At 43.6% G+C, this 19,850-nt stretch overlaps 2 protein-coding genes across 3 annotated transcripts in view; both read left to right on the top strand.

The window, feature by feature from the left end:
- Positions 1-13,573, top strand: part of LOC138736223 (neurotrypsin) — a 49,632-nt gene extending 36,059 nt beyond the window's left edge. Inside the window, exons 12-15 of the mRNA XM_069885357.1 lie at positions 357-435; positions 2,471-2,593; positions 5,278-5,558; positions 7,592-13,573. Coding sequence (XP_069741458.1) covers positions 357-435; positions 2,471-2,593; positions 5,278-5,558; positions 7,592-7,947 — 839 coding nt within the window. The 3' untranslated portion in view covers positions 7,948-13,573. The remainder of the gene's footprint in view (positions 1-356; positions 436-2,470; positions 2,594-5,277; positions 5,559-7,591) is intronic.
- Positions 13,574-19,334: 5,761 nt separating this feature from the next.
- The window catches only part of zswim8 (zinc finger, SWIM-type containing 8), a 118,875-nt gene continuing 118,359 nt past the window's right edge, over positions 19,335-19,850 (top strand). Inside the window, exon 1 of one of the 2 annotated variants that reach the window (XM_069885359.1) lies at positions 19,335-19,442. The gene's annotated coding sequence lies outside the window, so the exon portion shown is untranslated. The remainder of the gene's footprint in view (positions 19,443-19,850) is intronic. The other variant, XM_069885358.1, reaches the window with a different exon arrangement.

Genomic DNA, 19,850 nt, shown 5'->3' on the forward strand with positions numbered 1-19,850 from the left:
TCTGGAGTCTCCTGGAAATGCACAAACTTTTGTTTGTTGGTGGACCCTGAGTTCCAAAGACATCTTCTCACTGTCTTTCTCGTGTCAGCCATCCCTAATGCACCCACTTGTACTCTCATCAGCTGGTTTTGAAGAACTGTACTCCGTGCCCATTCTAAATCCTAAATAGATGCATTGCACTGTTTGTTTACAGTTCTTTATTTGTTTACCAGCATACGTTGTGTACAGCTTTTTTTGCACGACCAATGTAGTAATCCTGCTTGGCCCGCAGAAATTAGAATCTCAGGTTTTTATGTGATGTCATGTATGTACAATAAATCTGAAATCTAATGTGTTGATCCTTGTTGGGTCTCCAGGTTCTTTGCATTCAGTGTGTGGCCTCCGCTTAATGAATCGGCGTAAAAAGCGGATCATTGGTGGGAGTAAGTCGATAAGGTAGGGACTGCAGTGAGGTCTCGTACATTTTGCTTTCTTTGGTGGGCAAAATGTCACCACTCTGGTGGGTGAGGTTGGAACCCAAATCAGGCACAATGAAATTATGATCATTTATAGCACAAAGAGAGGTTTTTTTTGGGCTCCAGTATCTGTAGACATTGGGATAATCCCACATCCCATGCTTCAGATCAAAGCTTCACAAACTCCTCCAGGTAATTTGGAAGTGTATTGACAAAGCCTCTCTCCAACACACATCCAAATGGTGAGTTTACCAACTGAGTGAAATAATTTTCCTCCCAGGTATTGTTTCTCCATGTCTATGCCCCTCATAATTTTTTGCAACACAATTAAATCATCCATTAAGACAGCAACTCCAGCCCCTCCTCACATCTCCAGACAAGCTCTAGTGAAACACAGAAGGTCCTGAGGGGGTCTGACATGGGAGATGTGATGATAGCAGAATCTTGGGGAGGGACATGGCAGCAAGACGAAGGGCTGGTCTTTGAAGAATAAGGTGTCTAAGGACTTTTTCTTGCTGAGCAAGGTGAAGCTTTGGAATCCTCTGCCTGTGGAGGCTGAATTATTAGAAGTATTTAAGGTGGAGCTAGGTCAATTTTTGGAAGGTTGTGAGATTGAGGGCTCTGGGGAACTGGACAGCAAAGGTGATGCCTGGGGCAGATCAGCCATGAGGCAGGCTTCAGGGGGAAAGTGGTGTATGCCTGGTCTGAATTTCATATATTCTCTCTGCTCCCTGTCCAATGCAGTTTCATCCTTTCCAGGTAGTGACCTGAACTTCACGTTGTCTTCCAGATGTGTGCTTTGACTAGTTATAGAATCACAGAACTGTGATGCATGGAAAAATTCCCCCAGGCCTAATGTGTCCATGTAAACAAGTGTGCACCCATCCGAATTAATCCCATTGCCCACTCTGCATAAGCTGTTCAGGTGTTCACCCAACATTTCTTAAAGCTGTCAGCAATCTAGCTTCAGTCACATTCTGGCAATGTATTTCAGGTACTGTAGTGAAGAAGGTCCTCCTTGGATCCCCTCTGAATCTTCTCCCCCTTTCCCTAAACCTATGACTTCTAGTTTTATCTAACTCCGATAAGAGGAGAGGTTTCCTACAGCCAGTCTATATCCCTCAGTATTTTGTATACCTCAATCATGTCCAACTTCAACCCACTGTACTCCTGGGACAAAAGACTGAGAGAAGAACCAACATGGACACAAGTTGCCAGCTGTAGCCCAAACTCTAGCACAGCATTCCTTTTCTGAACTCTTGCATTCTAATGTGTGAGGAAAAGATAGCTGGGTTATGTCTGGGCCCGTGTGGTGCTAGAACGGGAGCACATGGTATCCGAGAGGATGGTGGGTGAGTTCCAGGTATGGTGGGCCCCCCAAGAAGATTGACTGTGTTGTCAGTAATGATAATTGGATTTTAATCTGAGCCTGTAAAGAGGGGTGATATGATTTAACACTTATCACAAATGTAAATACAATAAAAGTCCAAAAATCCAGATGCCAGAAATCTGGAGCACTTGAGAATATGGAGTTCTGGAAAACTCTCGCCTGAAATCCAGACCATTTGAGAATCTGGACTTCTCAAAACCTTTTGGCTTTTTTGTGCATGCGTAAGTACCATAAATACACAGCGGCAACAAGCGATCATGGAGAAGTCATGGAAATGTGAGAATTTTTTTTTGCATTTTGCATTTTATATGAAAAAAATATTTATTTAATAAACTATCAAAATTTATCTGTTTATTCTCCCTAAATTTGAATTTTAAAAGTATTGCCCAAGAATTGGGAAAATCCAGACCGACTCAATCACTGAGTAGTCCGGATTTTAGGACTTTTACTGTATTGTGTTTAGATGTAGTTTGCATAGTTTTGTCATGTTGTTATTTGAATAAAATTTTGCATATTTTATAAAAAGAATGGATCTTTGTACAATGTAAGCAGAGGGTTTATCTCTTGGATTAATATCGTCAGCATTAAAGGTTTTGCAGTGAGGATGTTTGTGTCCTTTTTCCAGGGGTGGGTGGCCATGGCAGACTTCGCTGAGGCTGAGGTCGTTTAACCGAGGGAGCCGGTTACTGTGTGGAGCCACTCTGATCAGCAGCTGCTGGGTCCTGACGGCAGCTCACTGCTTCAAGAGGTTCGTAAGAGGACAAGCAATCCTGGGTTTTCATTCAAGTAGCAGTTCTGGTGTTTTATCAAAGCATTAAGTTGCAATAAAACATAACCTTTGTTGTATACGTAGGGTTCACATTTTCCCCAGCCTGGCAGAGAATGGAAACCAATTTATTTTTGAAAATGACACCTTAAAATGGCGACTCTACATGCAGCTCTGATGGAAGTTATCACATATTCTGGTTCAGAACTATTAAAACTCAAATTCACAACCAAAACATAACCTACCTGTGGATAGTGATGTCCTAAGAATGCTTGCAATTGTCAGGAACAGCAGGCTCTGCCGGACTGCGGCCATTTCAGTCAGCCGACAGACAGGCCAGTTAACACTCTGCCACTATCAGGAAGGAGGAACAGAGCCTGAAGACGAGAACTAAGAAGCTCAAAGACAGCTTCTGCCATCAGATTCCTGAATGAACAATGAACCACTGACACTGCCTCACTTTGTCTTATTCTTTTCCTTGCACTTTTTAATCTATTTTGTAACATGGTTTACCATATATACCGTATAAACGTTTGCCCTGTGATGCTGCCACAAAACAACTAATTTCATGACATGTTCATGACGATAAATTCTGATTCTAATTCCGATTCTCTTCTATCTTTTCATATCCATTGCCTCTTTCTCATTCAATGTACACTATTTTAGTTTTCTTTCTGAAGAACCTGTTTGGCTACAGCGAAGAAGAATTTCAGTACAATGTCTACAACAATAAACTCGTTATCATTTTCACAAGGATCTACAGATGATGGAACCTTTGGACAGAAATTCGGGATCTCAGCTGGAACGTTGCCCATCCATTTGTCTCCATAGATGTTGCCTGGCCTGCTGAGTTCCTCCAGCAGTTTCTTCCTGGCAGAGAATGCCTTGCTTTGGTTGCTGATGTTTCAGCATTGTTTTAGGGGATAGTACTCTGGATCAGAAGGCCCTAGGCTCAACTAACATGGCTCTGAGACCTGAACACAAATTCTAAGTTGACCCATCTTGTTATCATTTAGGGAAAGTGTGCCCTGACTATGTTGACTCACAGTTGTCAGGAAGGTGTCTCACCGTCCCCTTAAGAAGGCACTTAAACACAGGTAATGGTTGTGAAGATTATCCAGGGCACTGAAGGAGACCAACAAATAGTAGGTAGACATTGAACTGTTCTACCAAGCAATTAGATCCAGAAGGTTCTCTGCCTTGACTAATATCCATAACATATCCATTTCCTTTATTACTCCTTGGCATCTCAATTTCTTTTATTTTTAATTTTTAAAAAATGTATACAGCACAGTAACAAGACCTTTCAGCCCATGAGTTGGTGCCACCCAGTTGCACCATTTAACCAACCACCCCTGGTACAATTTGGAGGAAACCGGAGTACCTGGAGGAAACCCATGCAGACACGGGGAGTACGTACAAACTCCTTAGTCAGCGCCGGATTCGAACCCAGATCACTGGCGCTATAACTGTGTTGAGCTAACTGCTACACTAACTGTGTCGTGCTGTGATTAAATGCATTGATGCCCAGTTTAAAATTATGGGAGAGGTCCACCCCTTCCCTCCACCATTACATGAAGAACTGGTTCCTGAATTCCCTCCAGAATGACTGGCTCCGAATCTGTTATGCCCCATTCCTTGGTTGTAGCCCTGCCACAGGCAAGGGGCAAAACAGTGGAGCTGTAGAAGGTCCGCATGAAGCTGGCAATAAAGATGTACACAGTGGAGATGAAGATCAAAGATGTACATCAGAGCATGAAGAGAGGTTACGTGATGTCAACAGTTCTATGTTAACGGACCCAGTGGCACAGCTGGTAGAGCTACTGCCTCACAACTCCAGAGACCTGGGTTCAGTCCTGACCTCGGGTGCTATCTGTGTGGAGTTTGCACGTTCTCTAGGAGTTCTCCATTTCTGCCCACATCTCAGGGATGTGTAGAATGATGGATTTATTGGCTGAGCTAAATTGCCCTGGTGTGTGGATGAATGGTAGAATTCGTAGGGAATTGGGGAGAATATGAGGAGATACTGGATTAGTGTAATTGTGTTCTTGACAACTGGCATGGACTGCGTGGGCTGAATAACTCAAGAATGTGGCATATCACTGGATGTTCTCATGTTGCTAAGAGATTGTTTTAGGCAGGTTCATTCATGTACATTACAACTAAGATATGGTTGCAAAAATACTTCACAGCTGAGAAAAGAAGTTAAGGGAATCATTCTGTAACCCAACATAAAAAATGAAATTGTTACAAATACTCAGAACCCTTGGAAATGTATGTGAAGAGAAGAGAGTTAATGTTTCTGAATGTATGATCTTCCATCTCATAACTCATGTTTTTATTTCAAACATCCACCATCTCCAGTATTTTCCTTCTGGAATCAACCTCCTGGATCAAGGAAGCAACCCTTGTGGAATTGAATGATCATGTTGTGGGGGTTTTCCAAACCCATCTGCCCATCTCTCCTGAGGCAGGTCTATTCCCCTTTTTATCAGCCATGATTGTGTTGAATGGTGGTACAGGTTCAAATGGCCGAACGGCCTACTGCTGCCCCTATTTTCTATGATTTATGTGATGAAAGGAATTCGTCTAATGTTATTTCCATTGGAATGACTTGGAATGTTTTACAGTTGAAGAGCCAAAAATGTTGTGTTGACCTTTCACAGGTTTGGTAATGACACCCAACGTTACTTTATTCGGGTTGGCGATTACCACACCACTGTGGAGGATGAACGCGAGCTGGAGATTCCAGTGGAGAGGATCATCGTGCACAGGAACTACAAGCCAGACAGCAACGATAATGATCTAGCGCTCGTCAGAATGAAGGGCAGGGAAGAACACTGTGTGACGTTTAATCAGTACACATCCCCAGTCTGCTTACCAGGCCGGAAGGAGATGAGGAGAAGAAACAGGCAATCCTGTTACATCACTGGTTGGGGCGATACAGGTAAATGGTTTCTGATCCTGCTATTGTGCTGTGAGTTACATGGAGAGCATTCTGCAAAAACAGACTGCTTAGCCAATCTAGTTCATGGTACAGATCACTCATTCCCCCACCTTCCATCTGCTCCCACATCTACCCCCTTATTTCCCTCTCCCTGTCTTTTCATCCAATTTCTCCCTGATTACATCTGTGAAATTGTCAGGCCTGAGTTTCACCTGCACAACTCCCAGGTAAAGAGGTTTCTCTGAATCCTTTGTTGGATCCATTACAGAGGAACTCCAATAATCCAGCATCCTCGTGACTTACTATTGATCCCTAACATAGACCACATATGGAGTGCTGTCTTCAATTCTGGTCACCTCATTACAGGAAGGATGTGGAAGCCGTGGAGAGGGTGAAGAAGAGATTTACCAGGATGTTTTCTGGATTGGAGACTGTGTCTCATGAAGCAAGGTTAACAGAACTAGGGATTTTCTCTTTAGAGTGAAGAATGATGAGAGCTTATGAGAGCTGTAGATAGGGTGGACAGCAAGCACCTTTTTCCCAGGGTGGGAGCAGCAAACACCAGAGGACATCTGTATAAGGTGAGGGGAGTCATCAGGCTTAAGTTTTTTTTTAAACACTGAGAGTAGTGGGTGCCTGAAATGCATTGTCATGGGTGGTGGTGGAAGCTGGAACAATAGGGGCATTTAAAAGACTCTTAGACAGGCACACAGATGAAAGAAAAATGGGAGGTTATGGGTGTGAGGTAAGGAAAGTTTACTTTGTTGAGTAGGTATATATAGATCAGCACAACATCATGGGGATGAAGGGCCTGTACTGTGCTGGAATGTTTTATTCCTTACGAACCCAGTGATTTTGAAGGAAGGAGGGTTCAAAACCCAGGTTATTTAACTGGAGTTCTCAAAACAGGCTGTAGCAGCACTGTGGCAAATGGTGAGTTCAAAGGAACCTAGGGAGTTTGTGAGTGAGGGGAAAAAAGATGTGGTATAAAATAAACAACACACCATAATCTGCTGTGCGAGCATAGAAAACGGTGACTGGTCCCGGAGAGCTTTGCTCAGCTGCCAATACTAATAAATGGGGCAGATGTTGCTACATCAGGATGTCTGACCACGAGGAAAGTGGATTGTCAGAGTTTTTCTATATTGGTTCCCTTAGCCCGATGTTCCACCAGGGGAAATGGAAGAACTGGCGAAATTTCTCCCCATTGTTCATGAGGCGATCGTTCAGGTCTCTGCCCGAATCCAATAAAAGCTCTTGTCATGCCCAAGGCAGTCAGACAGCATTTTACCACATTATTCTTCACTTGGCATTTAAACTCGTGTTACAAACTAACAACCTTCTCAATTTTGTTAGGGATTAAAGAGACTTTGTTAGCATTAACAAAGGAACAGTAAAGGCAAAAATTCACCAGGTTATGGGAACGTGTGTCTGTAGAAGGTAAATGAGCCCTGTTCACCCAAAACTATGTTTTACTAAAATATATATATACAAATATGAAATATAGTTTTAACATTGGACTAAAGCACATTCATCATTGTTTTGTGTATTGTAGCCGAGTTTATTTTCAGAGGTACAAATGAAAATCAGATTGTGGCAGAAAATAAGCAGGGTGCAATACAGTTATCTGGTCCTCCAACGGTGAGCAATCTGAGATCAAATTGCTGAAGACAACTTGAAGCGGGGAAGGAAGGAAATCTACCTCTTTTCTTTATGCTAAATCTCTTCCTGAAGCTTCTGATTGTGTTTCCAGTGCAATTCAGCGTATTCTAGATCAGCCATTCTCAACTTTTAGCTATGGCCCCCTTAGGACTAGTAATAAAGTCCTGACCTGTTTAACCTTTCCCTGTAATTAATTCCTGAAATTTGGGCAACATCCTAGTAAATCTCTGCACTCTTTCTATCTTATTGATATCTTTCCTGTAGTTGATTTGCAATTGAAAACTCTGCCCTGTTGCTTTGAAACATAATAGCTAATATTGGCTGTACACAAGTCAATTAGTGCAGTAATTCATACATCTTGCACCTTCCAGGAAGATCCTACTCAAGAACGTTACTTCAAGGGGCTGTTCCTCTTCTCCCAAAGGCCATCTGTCAAACGCGCTACAGGAGCAAGTTTACAGCCCGGATGATCTGTGCAGGCAATCTGTCTGAACACAAGCGGGTCGATAGTTGTCAAGGGGACAGCGGAGGTCCCCTGGTGTGCCAACGCATAGAGGGGCGCTGGGTGATTTTTGGGGTTACCTCCTGGGGATATGGCTGTGGAAGGAAGGACTCTCCTGGAGTTTACACCAAAGTATCCAAGTTTGTAAACTGGATCAAGAAAGTTACTCAAACCAAAGTGATAACTCAGGAAAACCAGTTGAGCAAGGCAGTGAGAAAAGCATGAGATGGGGTTGGGGAATAAACACAAGAGACTGAATTATTTCTTGCACGGCTACACAAAGAGTAAAGATGGGTTATCATTAGTATTGATGCAATATAGTGGTTTTGTTGTCAAGTTGCATCTGCAGATCTGGTCAAAGGAGGTGGATAAATAGGTTTGAATCTCAGGCCCTGGCTGAGGAATTTCAGTAAGTTAAATAAAGCTGGAGTATAATGCTTGCTTTAGTAATGGTGACCGTAAAACAATTGGATTGTCATTAAAAATCCATCTGATCTCCAGAGAAGGAAATCCACTGGCCTGTGTAGGGCCTGAGTTTCTCCATCAAGCCACTCAGTCAAGGATGGGCAACAAATCTAGAAATGGTTACAGTAAAGCTCTCACCATTTGAATTCATTTTTTTTTTAAATTGCAAAGGGGAATAAACTTGGAACAGTTGGGGCATGGGGACTTTCTGGATGAGAATAAGCTGACTTTTGGAGATTTCTACCGTGACACACAATTTCAGAAGCATTCCGTGGGTACACTGTACAATATCAGCCACTGCAGCTGAAAACAGAATTCCTCTATCATTGAGTTGAGCTCTAGATGGGGTTTGGCTCTTGTTCCATGTCTGTCTGTCCGGTTGAGTGATGGTAACCTGGAGGGGTGCTGTAGGTGAGTGATGATGGTTCGGATAGGCCAGTCGTGCTTTGACCAGCCGGTACAGACCACATTAAATCCTCAGCTCGAGCCTGGGAGGTTTAAAGCGAGGAAATGTTTCAACTCATGATTGCAGATGGTTATCATGGCCACGGGCTGATTATTCTGGCACGCTGGAGAACTCTTGGCAGACTGCTATAGTAAAGAACATGAAACTTGGAGAGTGTTCGGTCTTCCGCAATCAAATCAGACCAGCTGAAACCGTGAACACAGGATGGAAATACCACCTCCCTCAGACTGCGGACTGTGTGACTCTCACGCGACTACGCAGTGGTAGACCTGGGAGAGCTGCACCAGAGGCCTGGCTCAATCCCGACCTTGCCTCATTGTGGGGTTTGTACCTCCCTGTGACTGCATGGGCTGCCTCCTGTACTCTGGTTTGCTGCCACATCCTAAAGGCGTGCGGGTCAGTAGATTCATTGGCCCGAGGGCATGAGTGGGTGATAGAATTGGGAAGGGTGGGGGGGTGGGGGTGAGTTGATAGGAACACAGAGGGAATAGAAAAGATTCAGAGGTGCTTGAAGGTGCGGATTCTGTGTTATATGACTCAATGTCACAAATGTGCCAGTCTCCAGTTAAACATTTTTGTTGCTTATGTTGACCAAAGAAGTGAAGAGCTTTTAAAATGCTGCTGCTTCCAAACATATGATTGGTGGGTATTAATTTTGTGTTTAAAGAGTGTATTGCATCCAACTGCATGTAATTTGCTGATTAAAATCTTCTGTATATTTTGCAGTTCTGCAGATGTATCAATAGGTGGAACCTTGAGCAGAATCACAGCCTGTGCATCAGACACGACTTTGTGAGTTGTGACTGGGCACTACCTTGATGTAGGTAATCACTCTGCTCCAAGCTTTCTATGTATAAGCTTGTTTTTGCCAAAACGGTGACATAATTTTACTATCACCACACAAGCAACTCATAAAACAAATTCTGCCATCCACTTCTGATGAATGCTTGTTAACTGTGAAAAGTAAAACTTTCATTTATATAGGGCGGCACGCTTAGTGTGAGGGTGGCAAGGTTAGTATAGCAGTTAGCACCAGGCTGTTACAGCACCAGCGACTGGGGTTCGAATCCCGCGATGTCAGTAAGGAGTTTGTACGTTCTCCTGTGTCTGTACAGGTTTCCTCCCAACTTTCAAGAAAAAACATACTGGGGTGGTAGGTCAATTGGATGTAATTGGGCATCATGGTCTCTGTTACCGTGCTGTATGTCTAAATAAAAATTAAATATAGCATCCTTTCACAAAATTATGAATATTGCAGTTGAAATTCACTGCAATGATAGTTACAGAAGGACATTCCTGCAGCAGCTCTCCAGGCTGCTGGACAACGCAAGATGCTTTGCAACACCTTTTGAAGAGAAATGGTGATTTAAAAGATCTGAAAGAAATGCAGTACCCAACTTGTGACAGGAAGCTCACGCTTATTCACCAATGAAGTAAATGACCCATCAAACTATTTCGATGCTGGAGAAACCCAGCAGGTCAAACAGTGGACTCTATGTAGCAAAGATAAAAATATATAATCAAAGTTTCGTGCTTGAGCCCTTCATCAAGGTATGAGCGAAACGTAGGCAGGGACCCAAAGGAAACTCAGCAGGTCAAACACAGAACTAACTAATGTTTTGGGCTTGAGTCCTTCATCAAGGTATTAAAGGTTCAGTTCTGTAATCCCTGCTGCATTTATGATTTACTCTCATCAAGCTTGTTTGGGGGATTTGGAATAATGTAATGGATTATTTAAATAATGGGCCTGTAATCTTTTCTCTCCCTCCAAGAGATGTTAAAGGACTGCAGCACTCCCTTGCCACTGTGCTGTCAGGTGTAGATGGTGTGCTCAAGTCTCTGATTTGAGGTGCCCGTTTGATTCAAAGGTCGGCTGCCTGATCCTACAGCAGAGACAAAAGTGACTTAATTGGGAAGAGAGTCAGTTCTCCAAAAGTATTTGTGCTTGTGGTAATGAGAAATTGCTTCAATGTGTTTTGTTAAACATTTTTTACACCGTTACTTACAGAGAAGCATTAACCTGCTCCAAAACATTCGGAATCTTCCACCCAATGGCCTGTGTAGATTGTAACAGGATGGAAAGGAATCATGGAGTTTGGAGTTTTATTGGGCTGGAGGAATGGGGTGGGGTAAATACTCGCCAGACATTAACTTTAACCATTTTAGAAACATGAGTCATTGTGACTCAATATACCAGATAACAGGAATGTTTGTGGATTTGTTGGATCAAATACAACAACGTTTTAACTTTTAGATTACATTTGATCTTCTGGAGATCTTCTTCATGGAAAGCCACTGAATCAAATCAAAAATTTGAACGTTTACACACATCTAAGTGGATTCTGAGCTAGATTGCGCTGGTGATCATTCTGGGTGAAATTGCACCCACGGGAAAGTTGGTACGAGCAATTCTGTATGTGATTCCTCATGGAGTGGCTAATCAAGTCAAGTTTATTGTCATCTGATTATACAAGTACAACCTGATGAAACTGCGCTCTCCGGTCCTCAGTACAAAACACGCAGACACACAACCAGACACAAAACACAAACAGATAAACAATACATATGGAGAATAAGTATTTAATCTGCATAAATAGATATTGTTTTGTACGTATGAGAGTCTCGGATGGTCAGTGCGAGCAGTTCCTTTGGTCGTTCAGCATTCTCACTGCCCGTGGGAAGAAGCTGTTCCTCAGCCTGGTGGTGCTGGCTCTGATCCTCCTGGATCTCTTTCCTGATAGGAGCAGCTGAAGGATGGTGTGTGTGGGGTGGAAGGGGTTCTCAAGGATTTTGGGTACCCTCTTCAAACAACGATCCCAGTAAATCAGGTCGATGGGGGGAGGGAGACCCCAGTGATCTTCTCTGCCATTTTTACGGTCTTGTGGATTGACCTCTGATCCTCTGCAGGAACTGTACCACACTGTGATGCAGCCGGCCAGGACACTCTTGATAGAACTCCTATAGAAGGTTGACATAATGGTGTCTGGTAGACTTGCCTACTTCAGTCTTCTCAGTAAGTGCAGTCGCTGTTGCACCTTCCTGACAAGTGAAGGGATGTTAAGGAACTTGATGCTCTCCACTCTACTGCAGAGTTGTTGATGTGTAGCGGAGAATGGTCATTCCTGGTCCTCCTGAAGTCCATGATCATCTCCTTCATCTTGTCCACATTGAGATTCAGCTTGTTACTTAATGTTACCCGAGATTTTCCATCTCTTCTCTGGAGTGTGACTCTTCATTGCTGATGAGGCAAACAACTGAGGCTGATGTTTACGTGATGTCATGTGTGTACCTGATTACACACAAGTATACAGGAAAATTAGTGCAAGAGGAGACCAATGCCACCTTGAAATTCTGCCATTCAACATGATCATAGCTGACCTGCTACAAGCCTCATCTCCACTTCATTGCCAGTTCCTCATTCGCTCTCAATCTCTGGCCATTCAAAAATGTATCCATCTGTACCTTAAATATTTCTAGTGATCTGGGTTGGAGATTTACTACAATCTGGGAGAACAAAATTCTGCACAGCTTGTTTTAAAGGACCAGTCCCTTATTTTGTAACCACGTCCTGTCATTTGAGACCCTCCCACGTGCAGTGATTTTCAGTCTTTTCCACTCACGTATCGCCTTAAGTCATCCCTTACGAACTACAGAGCACATATGATGCTCTGTCATTCCAAACAGAATAAACTCACATGAATAGTATAGCAATGATATAAGCAATGGGAAGTACTATAAGGACGTGTCAGCCTAGACTTGGTGCTTGTGTTGTGAACTACAAACCTTCACTCCTCTGAGCCATGTGCTCTTACTGAGTCACAGCGAATAGTTAAGTTATAGTTGTTTCTTCTCATCTAAAGCAGTGGCCTAAGACAGAATAGGCATGGTCAGTGGGGCTTTTAAACTTGCTTGTTAATTAACATTAGGTAAAAACGCAATGCTGGAGAAACTCAGCAGGTCAAACAGTGGACTTTATATAGCAAAGATAGAGATACATAACCATCATTTTGGGCTTGAGCTCTTCATCAAGGTGTGAGCAAAATGGTGGAGGGGGGCAGGAGGAAGAGCATGGTCCCACAGGCAGGAGGTAATAGGTGGATAAGGAAGGGAGGGCACACAGAGAGGGGGATGGCTCTGTGAATGGAGAGGAAAGCAGTGTTGATTCACATGCAAGATGCGTGTGAGAGAAAATTAAAAGCATAAATCAGTTAAGAATTATATTGAACACTAATTGTCCGCTTAAGTATGGCCTCTCCTGAACTGTCACAATGGTGAATGTTGTGATACTTGTGATGTTTCTTTTGTTGCAATAAAGAAACTTAGGTTCTTTTGCATTAATTATATTTTATTAACAACTCACAACCTCGTGCGACATACATTTTGCATCTAACCCGAGATTAAACATTTGTCGCTGACTCCCTCCTGTGGTAAGGAGGATCACCAACTCCCAATCACCATGATTCTGACCATTATTCGGTCCTGAATGAATCGCACATTAGCAAAATGATCTGTAATGGAACTCTCTATGTAACTTTGTACCTCTGTACTGTGTTTTACTTGTACTCAGCATGGGATGTTCATTTGGACTGCTCGTAAACAAACTTTCTCTCCGCGTTACTTACAGTGTTTGATGCACAGGATCTGTATTATGACTTTAATTCCTTATGTTTTTGTTCCTTATTCATTTAGAGATCATTTGGACTTCTGCTACCAATACGGTATTTTGGGTTCCAGGGTGAATTTCAGCCCCTCAAAAGTAGTATCCATGTCATAGTCAACCCCATAAATTTAACATTGAACATTGGTCTTTAAAATTCATCTTAAATGAATACAGCGGAACCCTGTTATAATGCGGATCATGAGAAAAGTGGGGCCGTGCTAAATTGGGGGACATGAAAACAGCATTTTCAAAAAAAATAAAGAACACATTTACAATACCTGTATTTGCAATCATTTAAAAAATTTTCTTACAATCGTAATTTTATTTCTTAAAAAAAAGCAATTGAGTATTCATTGCCTGAATGCAGAACATCGCTGGTGGTGTGCAAAATGCTTCTGTGCTGGAGAATTTTTATGTGGTCCACATCCTGGGTCTCCAACCAACATGGGCTAGCCTCTGATATGAATGAGGTGAATGATAGGCTTTAATGCACATTAGAATATAGCTGGACTGACTCCATGTGCTCGAATGGAGGATAAGGGAAGGGAGGTCGACCTTTAAGGCCAGGTCACAAGGGGAGGAGTCACTAGGGAGCGAGTCATCAGTGGGTGGGCTCAGCCACTTGTACACAGCAGAGTATATACATATCACCACATTCACCCCCTCGTTTAAAACAAAACCCCACTTGGTTAGAGTCCTAGAGGTTCAGCTGGTTTCTTCTGCCTCTGTGACCTGCGCAGCTCTGGTGGTGGTGAACTGGTCGGCTGTAAACAGCCGTATGTCTTGAGGCTGGGGTGGTAGGGCTGCCTCTAGGGGATAGGAGTTGGTTGCATGTGGGGGTGGTCATGGTGGTCAGAGCAGCTGGAAGGGGGGTGGGGTGGAGGCTCCTCATTATCATCCTCCTGTGCTTCGGGATCCGATATTAATGTTACAGACGATTTTGGAGTCCGTCAGATGCTCGTATGTCGGGCATTCGTCATCGGCAGAGTACCACTGGTGTAAACCCTCTTAGCTAATTTGAAACTGCCTCTGCACCTCATCCACCTCTTCATCTGTGAAGCTGTAGAATTCTTGCTCATGATCTTCCTTGGTGGACTGTTGTGATGAAAAGGCTGGACCCAGTCCCTTCTCCCAGCATTTTTCCACACACAAGGAGCTGACTGCTGTCCAAGGTCGCGTGCAACTTGGGTTTGACTTTTATTCTTGATCGCATCATCTGTCACTGAAGAAGATTTTCGTTTTAATGGTGTATTCCATTTTGATCTGAAAACAATTTCAATTTTGGAAAGAAGAAAGAAAGAGTCCATTGGCTGATCGTGTTCTATCCGGGTTTGCATTAAATTGGGTCATGTTAAAATTGGGTTCCACTGTATATACAATATTTACATTTGTGTGAAATAAAACATCTCAGAATTTGAAACAAGCCTTTCAAGAGCAAACTCTGGCACTGAACTACTGAATGAACTATATGTGGACATCAATGAGTAACTGCTGTGAATCTGCAGGGGCAACTACTGCATACCATGCTCCTGTTGTGGTCTCCTCTACATGGGAGAGGATGGGTGCAGAATGGGAGATTTCCTTGTTAAGCACCTTGTCTCTGTCAGCCACCATAGTGTGGATCTCCCAGTGCCCACTCATTTCAATTCCGTCCCATTCCCTTGCTGACATTGTCTGTCCAAGGTCTCATGCACTGCCAGAATGAGACTACTGCAAATTGGAGGAACAATGCCTCATCTTTTATCAGGGTACCCTCTAACCAGATGCCATTAACCGACTTCTCCAGAATGTGTTAAATCTCACCCCCTCATCTTCCTTCCCATCTCCTTTCCTCTTGCTCTCTCTCTGCTTTTACTGAGCCAAAATCAATTCTCACCTGTCTTCTTATCATATCCAATGAACATCTATTGTCTGTTGGTCTGGATTCCTCATCCAGCCATTCTGCAGTCTTTATGCAGATGCCTGCCTGTTTTTTACTTATACCATGAAGAAGGCCTCAGGCCTGAAACGTCGGTTGTATATCTTTACCTCCTATGGACGCTCCAAGACTGGCTAGTTTCTCCAGAATTTTCTGTGTTTTACTACAATCACAGTGCCTGGAGACTTTTGTGTTTCACTCAGTAATATCCTTTCATTTCTGGGATTGTGGTAACAGGCCTACAATGCTTGTCATTGGCCCCTTTCAAATTGCAGCACCTGGGTCACCCTCCTGGGACCCAGGTGTGATTACTGGGGCAAAGGTGCTGGAACCACCTTTCAAATCACAGGGGGATCTACCCATTAAATCACCAACCTAGTGATTTAAGGGGGAATCCTGCTCCCACTTACTGGAAGTACTGCCGGAAGTTAAGAATTGAAGTCCAAATGGAGAACAGGAAGGATGTTTAGATGCTGGCTGCCACGGAGATACATGCACGCAAGTGCTGACATCACCGGAATAAGTGGGTCAGCCATTTTCCTTTACAAATCAGTTGTGGACAAGACTTGGGTATATTTAACTGGGTTCCCTGACTACCTCTGAGGTAGGCAGAGACCCGGCTGGGTTCCATCAGGGTTAACCTGGTTGGACTCTTTCAACTGCCGCTAAACTAGGGTGGAAATTGCCCAGTTAACTCCATTTTACACAGCAGTTTGAAAAGACCTGTTGCCTCTCTTCAGAGTGGGCAATCTCAGCAGGGCCAAAGCTTGGGGCTCCAGATGGGAAAGGTTACCATGGAAACTGGGAGAAATGGGGCTCATTCCCCAAAACAACTCTGCAAATTATTGCCTGTCTCGGGGATGGTCTAACAGGGCAAGAAATGCAAGGACTTGCATTTTGATGGTGCCTTTCACATCCCATTCATGTTGTCTCATTTCTCAACAGCAAGCCAATGAGTGAGGAAACAGGAGCCATTTCATGAACTGGAAACTCACTGATAACAATGTTATAAGGATGATGTTATCTGAGAATTGCACCACCACCCCTGCAAAACATCCCAAGGTGTGTTACATATGCAGCATTAAGCAAATCCTTTGTCGTGAGGAAACTAATAATTTAGTCAGATTTATTATCAGAGTACATACATGATATAACATATAACATACAGGCAGAATTACCACTTATTGGTCATGCAAAAAAACTGCACACAATGTACACATGTAAACAAATATAGAAAGGAGAAAAACAATCAATCAATAAAGTGCACAAGTAAGAGTCCCTGATTGAGTTTGTTGTTGATGGGTCTGATGGCGGAGGGGTAGTAGCTCTTCCAGAACCTGCTGTCACCGATACCTCTTCCCTGATGGAGCAGCAAGAACAGAGCTGGGTGCGCTAGGTGGTGTGGATCATTGATGTTCTGCTGCTCTCCAACAGCAGCATTCCCTATAGATGTTCTCGATGGTGGGGAGGGGTTTACTTGTGTGAGAAACAGAAGTACCTTCACAGAATTTGCTCGAGACAAAAATTGAGAACAAAGAACTTTTATTATACTATTACAACAATGCAAAGTTGGGTGCTTCCCCTTACCCTGGGAATACACACATACACTGGGGCTCACCCAACTTTTATACATTTCATTTCAGTACAGAGATACCTTCCCCCCAACATTCTTCTGCCTCCTGGATTGGTTTAGCATTAGGTAATTCTGCCCACGTGGATTCTAACTTCTTATCAGTTTATGTGTCTTCCTGCAAACTTGTTAGCCAGAGAAGTATCATGTCTTTGTTCTTCACTCATTAATCAATCCCTAAGACTTGCTAAAGCTATCTACTTGTTATCCTGTTTTGAAGATCCTTAGTTTATTACACTTTTACAACCCTTCCTCTCATTCCAGCATCCCTTCACCCTGATTTAACCCATAATACTTCATCTCTAATGAGCACTTGCTTGACTCCTCACATTCCAGTATCCCTTCACCTTAAGTTAACCCATAATACTTTATTCTTAATTGGCACTTGCTTGACTCCTAACATTCCAGTATCCCTTCACCTTAAGTTAACCCATAATACTTTATTCTTAATTGGCACTTGCTTCCAGTATCTCTGGACTCCTAACATTCCAGTATCCCTCACACTTATAATATGTGTTCACTACCTTTTGCAGGGCTTTAGACTCAGGAGCATTGGTGTCCCCATAACAGTCCATGATGCAGCCAGTCAGCACACTTTTCATCACACATCTGTAGAAATTTCCCAAGGTTTCTGTGTCATACTGAACTTCTGCAAACTCATGAAGAAGTAGAAGCACTGATGTGCTTTCTTCACGATGCCATTAGTGCGTTGGGTCCATGAAAGGTCCTCCTAGATGGTGACTCCCAAGAACTTAAATTTACTTGCCCTCTCCACCTCTGATTCCCCAATGGATCATACACTTCTTGTTTACCCTTCCTGAAGTCGACAATCAACTCCTTGGTTTTGATGACGTGTGAGGTTATTATTGGTGCATGATTCAGCCAAGTTTTCAATCTCCTCCTGTATACTGACTCATCACCTCTTTTTATACAGTCCATTACCAGGGTATCGTCAATGAAGGTCATCAAAGAGGTAGATTTGTAGTGGTGTTTTAAAGGAGGGTATTTTAAGAAGGAGATTCCAATATGTACCATCTTGGCTGTTGGACGAACAGCTAACAATTCTTGCCAAGATCATTGAAAGAGAGAGGCTTAAAGTGAGAGAATCATCTGGAGATGTCAGACCTCTTCCAATCCTGACTCTTCCAGGGATGTAGTCAAAAAGCCTCAGAGAATCTTTTCAATGTTGCCAGGTCATGGGTTCTTTTGGCCAAACTAGCAGAGGAGTACAAGGTGATGGGGTAAACAAAGGAGACACCTTCAAATATTTGAATTGATTGAAGGGTCAGTGAAATAGTGTATGGAGGTACCCAGCAGTATCCATAAAAGCCTGCACATTATTCAGCCAAGTTGACTGAGAGCAGAGGCTCATTCAAAGTTTTTTTTTCGTATAAAGCTGCCTGACCTGCACTTGGGCAAGTCCACGGAACAACATCAGCAAAGCATGAAAATCACATAGCAATTGCCAGGAGCAATCGGAACATTTGGATGTTACACCCGAAATCAGTGGTTTTCAAACTGCTCCCCCCCCCCAACTCACATTCCATCTAAAGTAATCCCTTTGCCAGTGGTTCTCAGCCTTTTTCTTTCCACTCACATTCCACTTTAAGTAATCCCTATGCCACAGGTGCTCTGTGATTAGTAAGGAGGGGTTCCATAACTCCAAAGAAAATGGGCCAATGACAATTTTTCTCAAGCAAAATATTTCAGTAACAATTGGGTCTAGAGCAGTGCTTCTCAACCTTTTTTCCCCACTTACATATCACCTTACAGTAACTCCATAGCTCAATGGTTAGAGTAAAGCAAGGGTTGCCAGTTTGTTCCTCACTGGGGCGTTATTTCTGTGAGGGGTGCTGGACAAAGTGGCGACTCTGTCGTCCTTACGGGAGAAAGTTAAAGAATGTTACATTCTAAACATGACAATAATGGGACCTTTACTAATCACAGAGCACCTATGCAATAGGGATTATTTAAAGTGTGAGTGGAAAGAAAAAGTTTGAAAACCACTGGACCGTAGACTAAAGTAAATTTTGTGTGATATCATTTATCATCTGGAAAAATGCTGATTATACAAATGTGATGTCCCCATGCATGTTTATAAAACGTTGCTTTAGGAAAAAATGTTTAATTACATGACAGTAAAAGCATCTTATTAAAAAGTAATCGAGCTCGCAGAGCAGTGGATAGCTGCTCCATTTCCCTCCTTCTGCAAAAATAGCGTTGCGCACGTCAGCCCTCTCATTTCCTTTTACGTATGGGAAGTGCCCGGGTTGGAGGTCGTCCTCACACAGCGAGAGAGAGAGAGAGAGAGAGAGAGAAAGAGAGAAAGGCAGACTCGGGCACATCTTGGAGGGGGGGGTGGGTGACAGAGGAGCCCAGGCCAGGGAGTGCGCGCGCAGCGGCCGAGCCTCTGCGTCCGGGACCCCCGACAGCGGGAGGGGGTGTTGGAGGTCGTTCCTGACCGGGGCAGGGGGGTGGATGGGGGGAGGGTGGGAGGGAGAAAGTGGTGCAAATCCGAAACAGAAGAAGAAGAAATCATGTGACAGGAGCGGAAATGGCCAACAGCTGATGCCTGGCCCAGGTGAAGTATCCATGTCGCAGAGAGCCCACAAACTCCTCCTTCTCCCCACTCAAGTCCTGCCTGATCACCTTCTGGCTGTTTGGTTTGTAAATGAGGGTCCGTGTGCGCTGTAACTTGGTGCTCGCTTCCCCGGGCCCCCAGCGCTGAACTTTGTTACCTGGGTTTCCCTCGGTCTGCTACACCCCGTGAAATGGATACATTGTTGCCATTCGGGGCTGTGACGCGGGAGGGGAATCCCCGGCTGATCCCCTCTTCCCCTGTCTGCAGCTGCCTTGTGTAGTGTACTGTAGGGGGGGGGGGGTGATGATTGGACCCCCTCCTCCTCTCTCCTCACTCCCCCACCACCAAGACACAGGGCTCTCGCCTCCTTTCTGTTCCGACCATTAATCTGAGATGACCATCTTTTCT

Source organism: Narcine bancroftii, chromosome 6 (assembly GCF_036971445.1).
Source record: "Narcine bancroftii isolate sNarBan1 chromosome 6, sNarBan1.hap1, whole genome shotgun sequence".
Classification (NCBI taxonomy): domain Eukaryota; kingdom Metazoa; phylum Chordata; class Chondrichthyes; order Torpediniformes; family Narcinidae; genus Narcine; species Narcine bancroftii.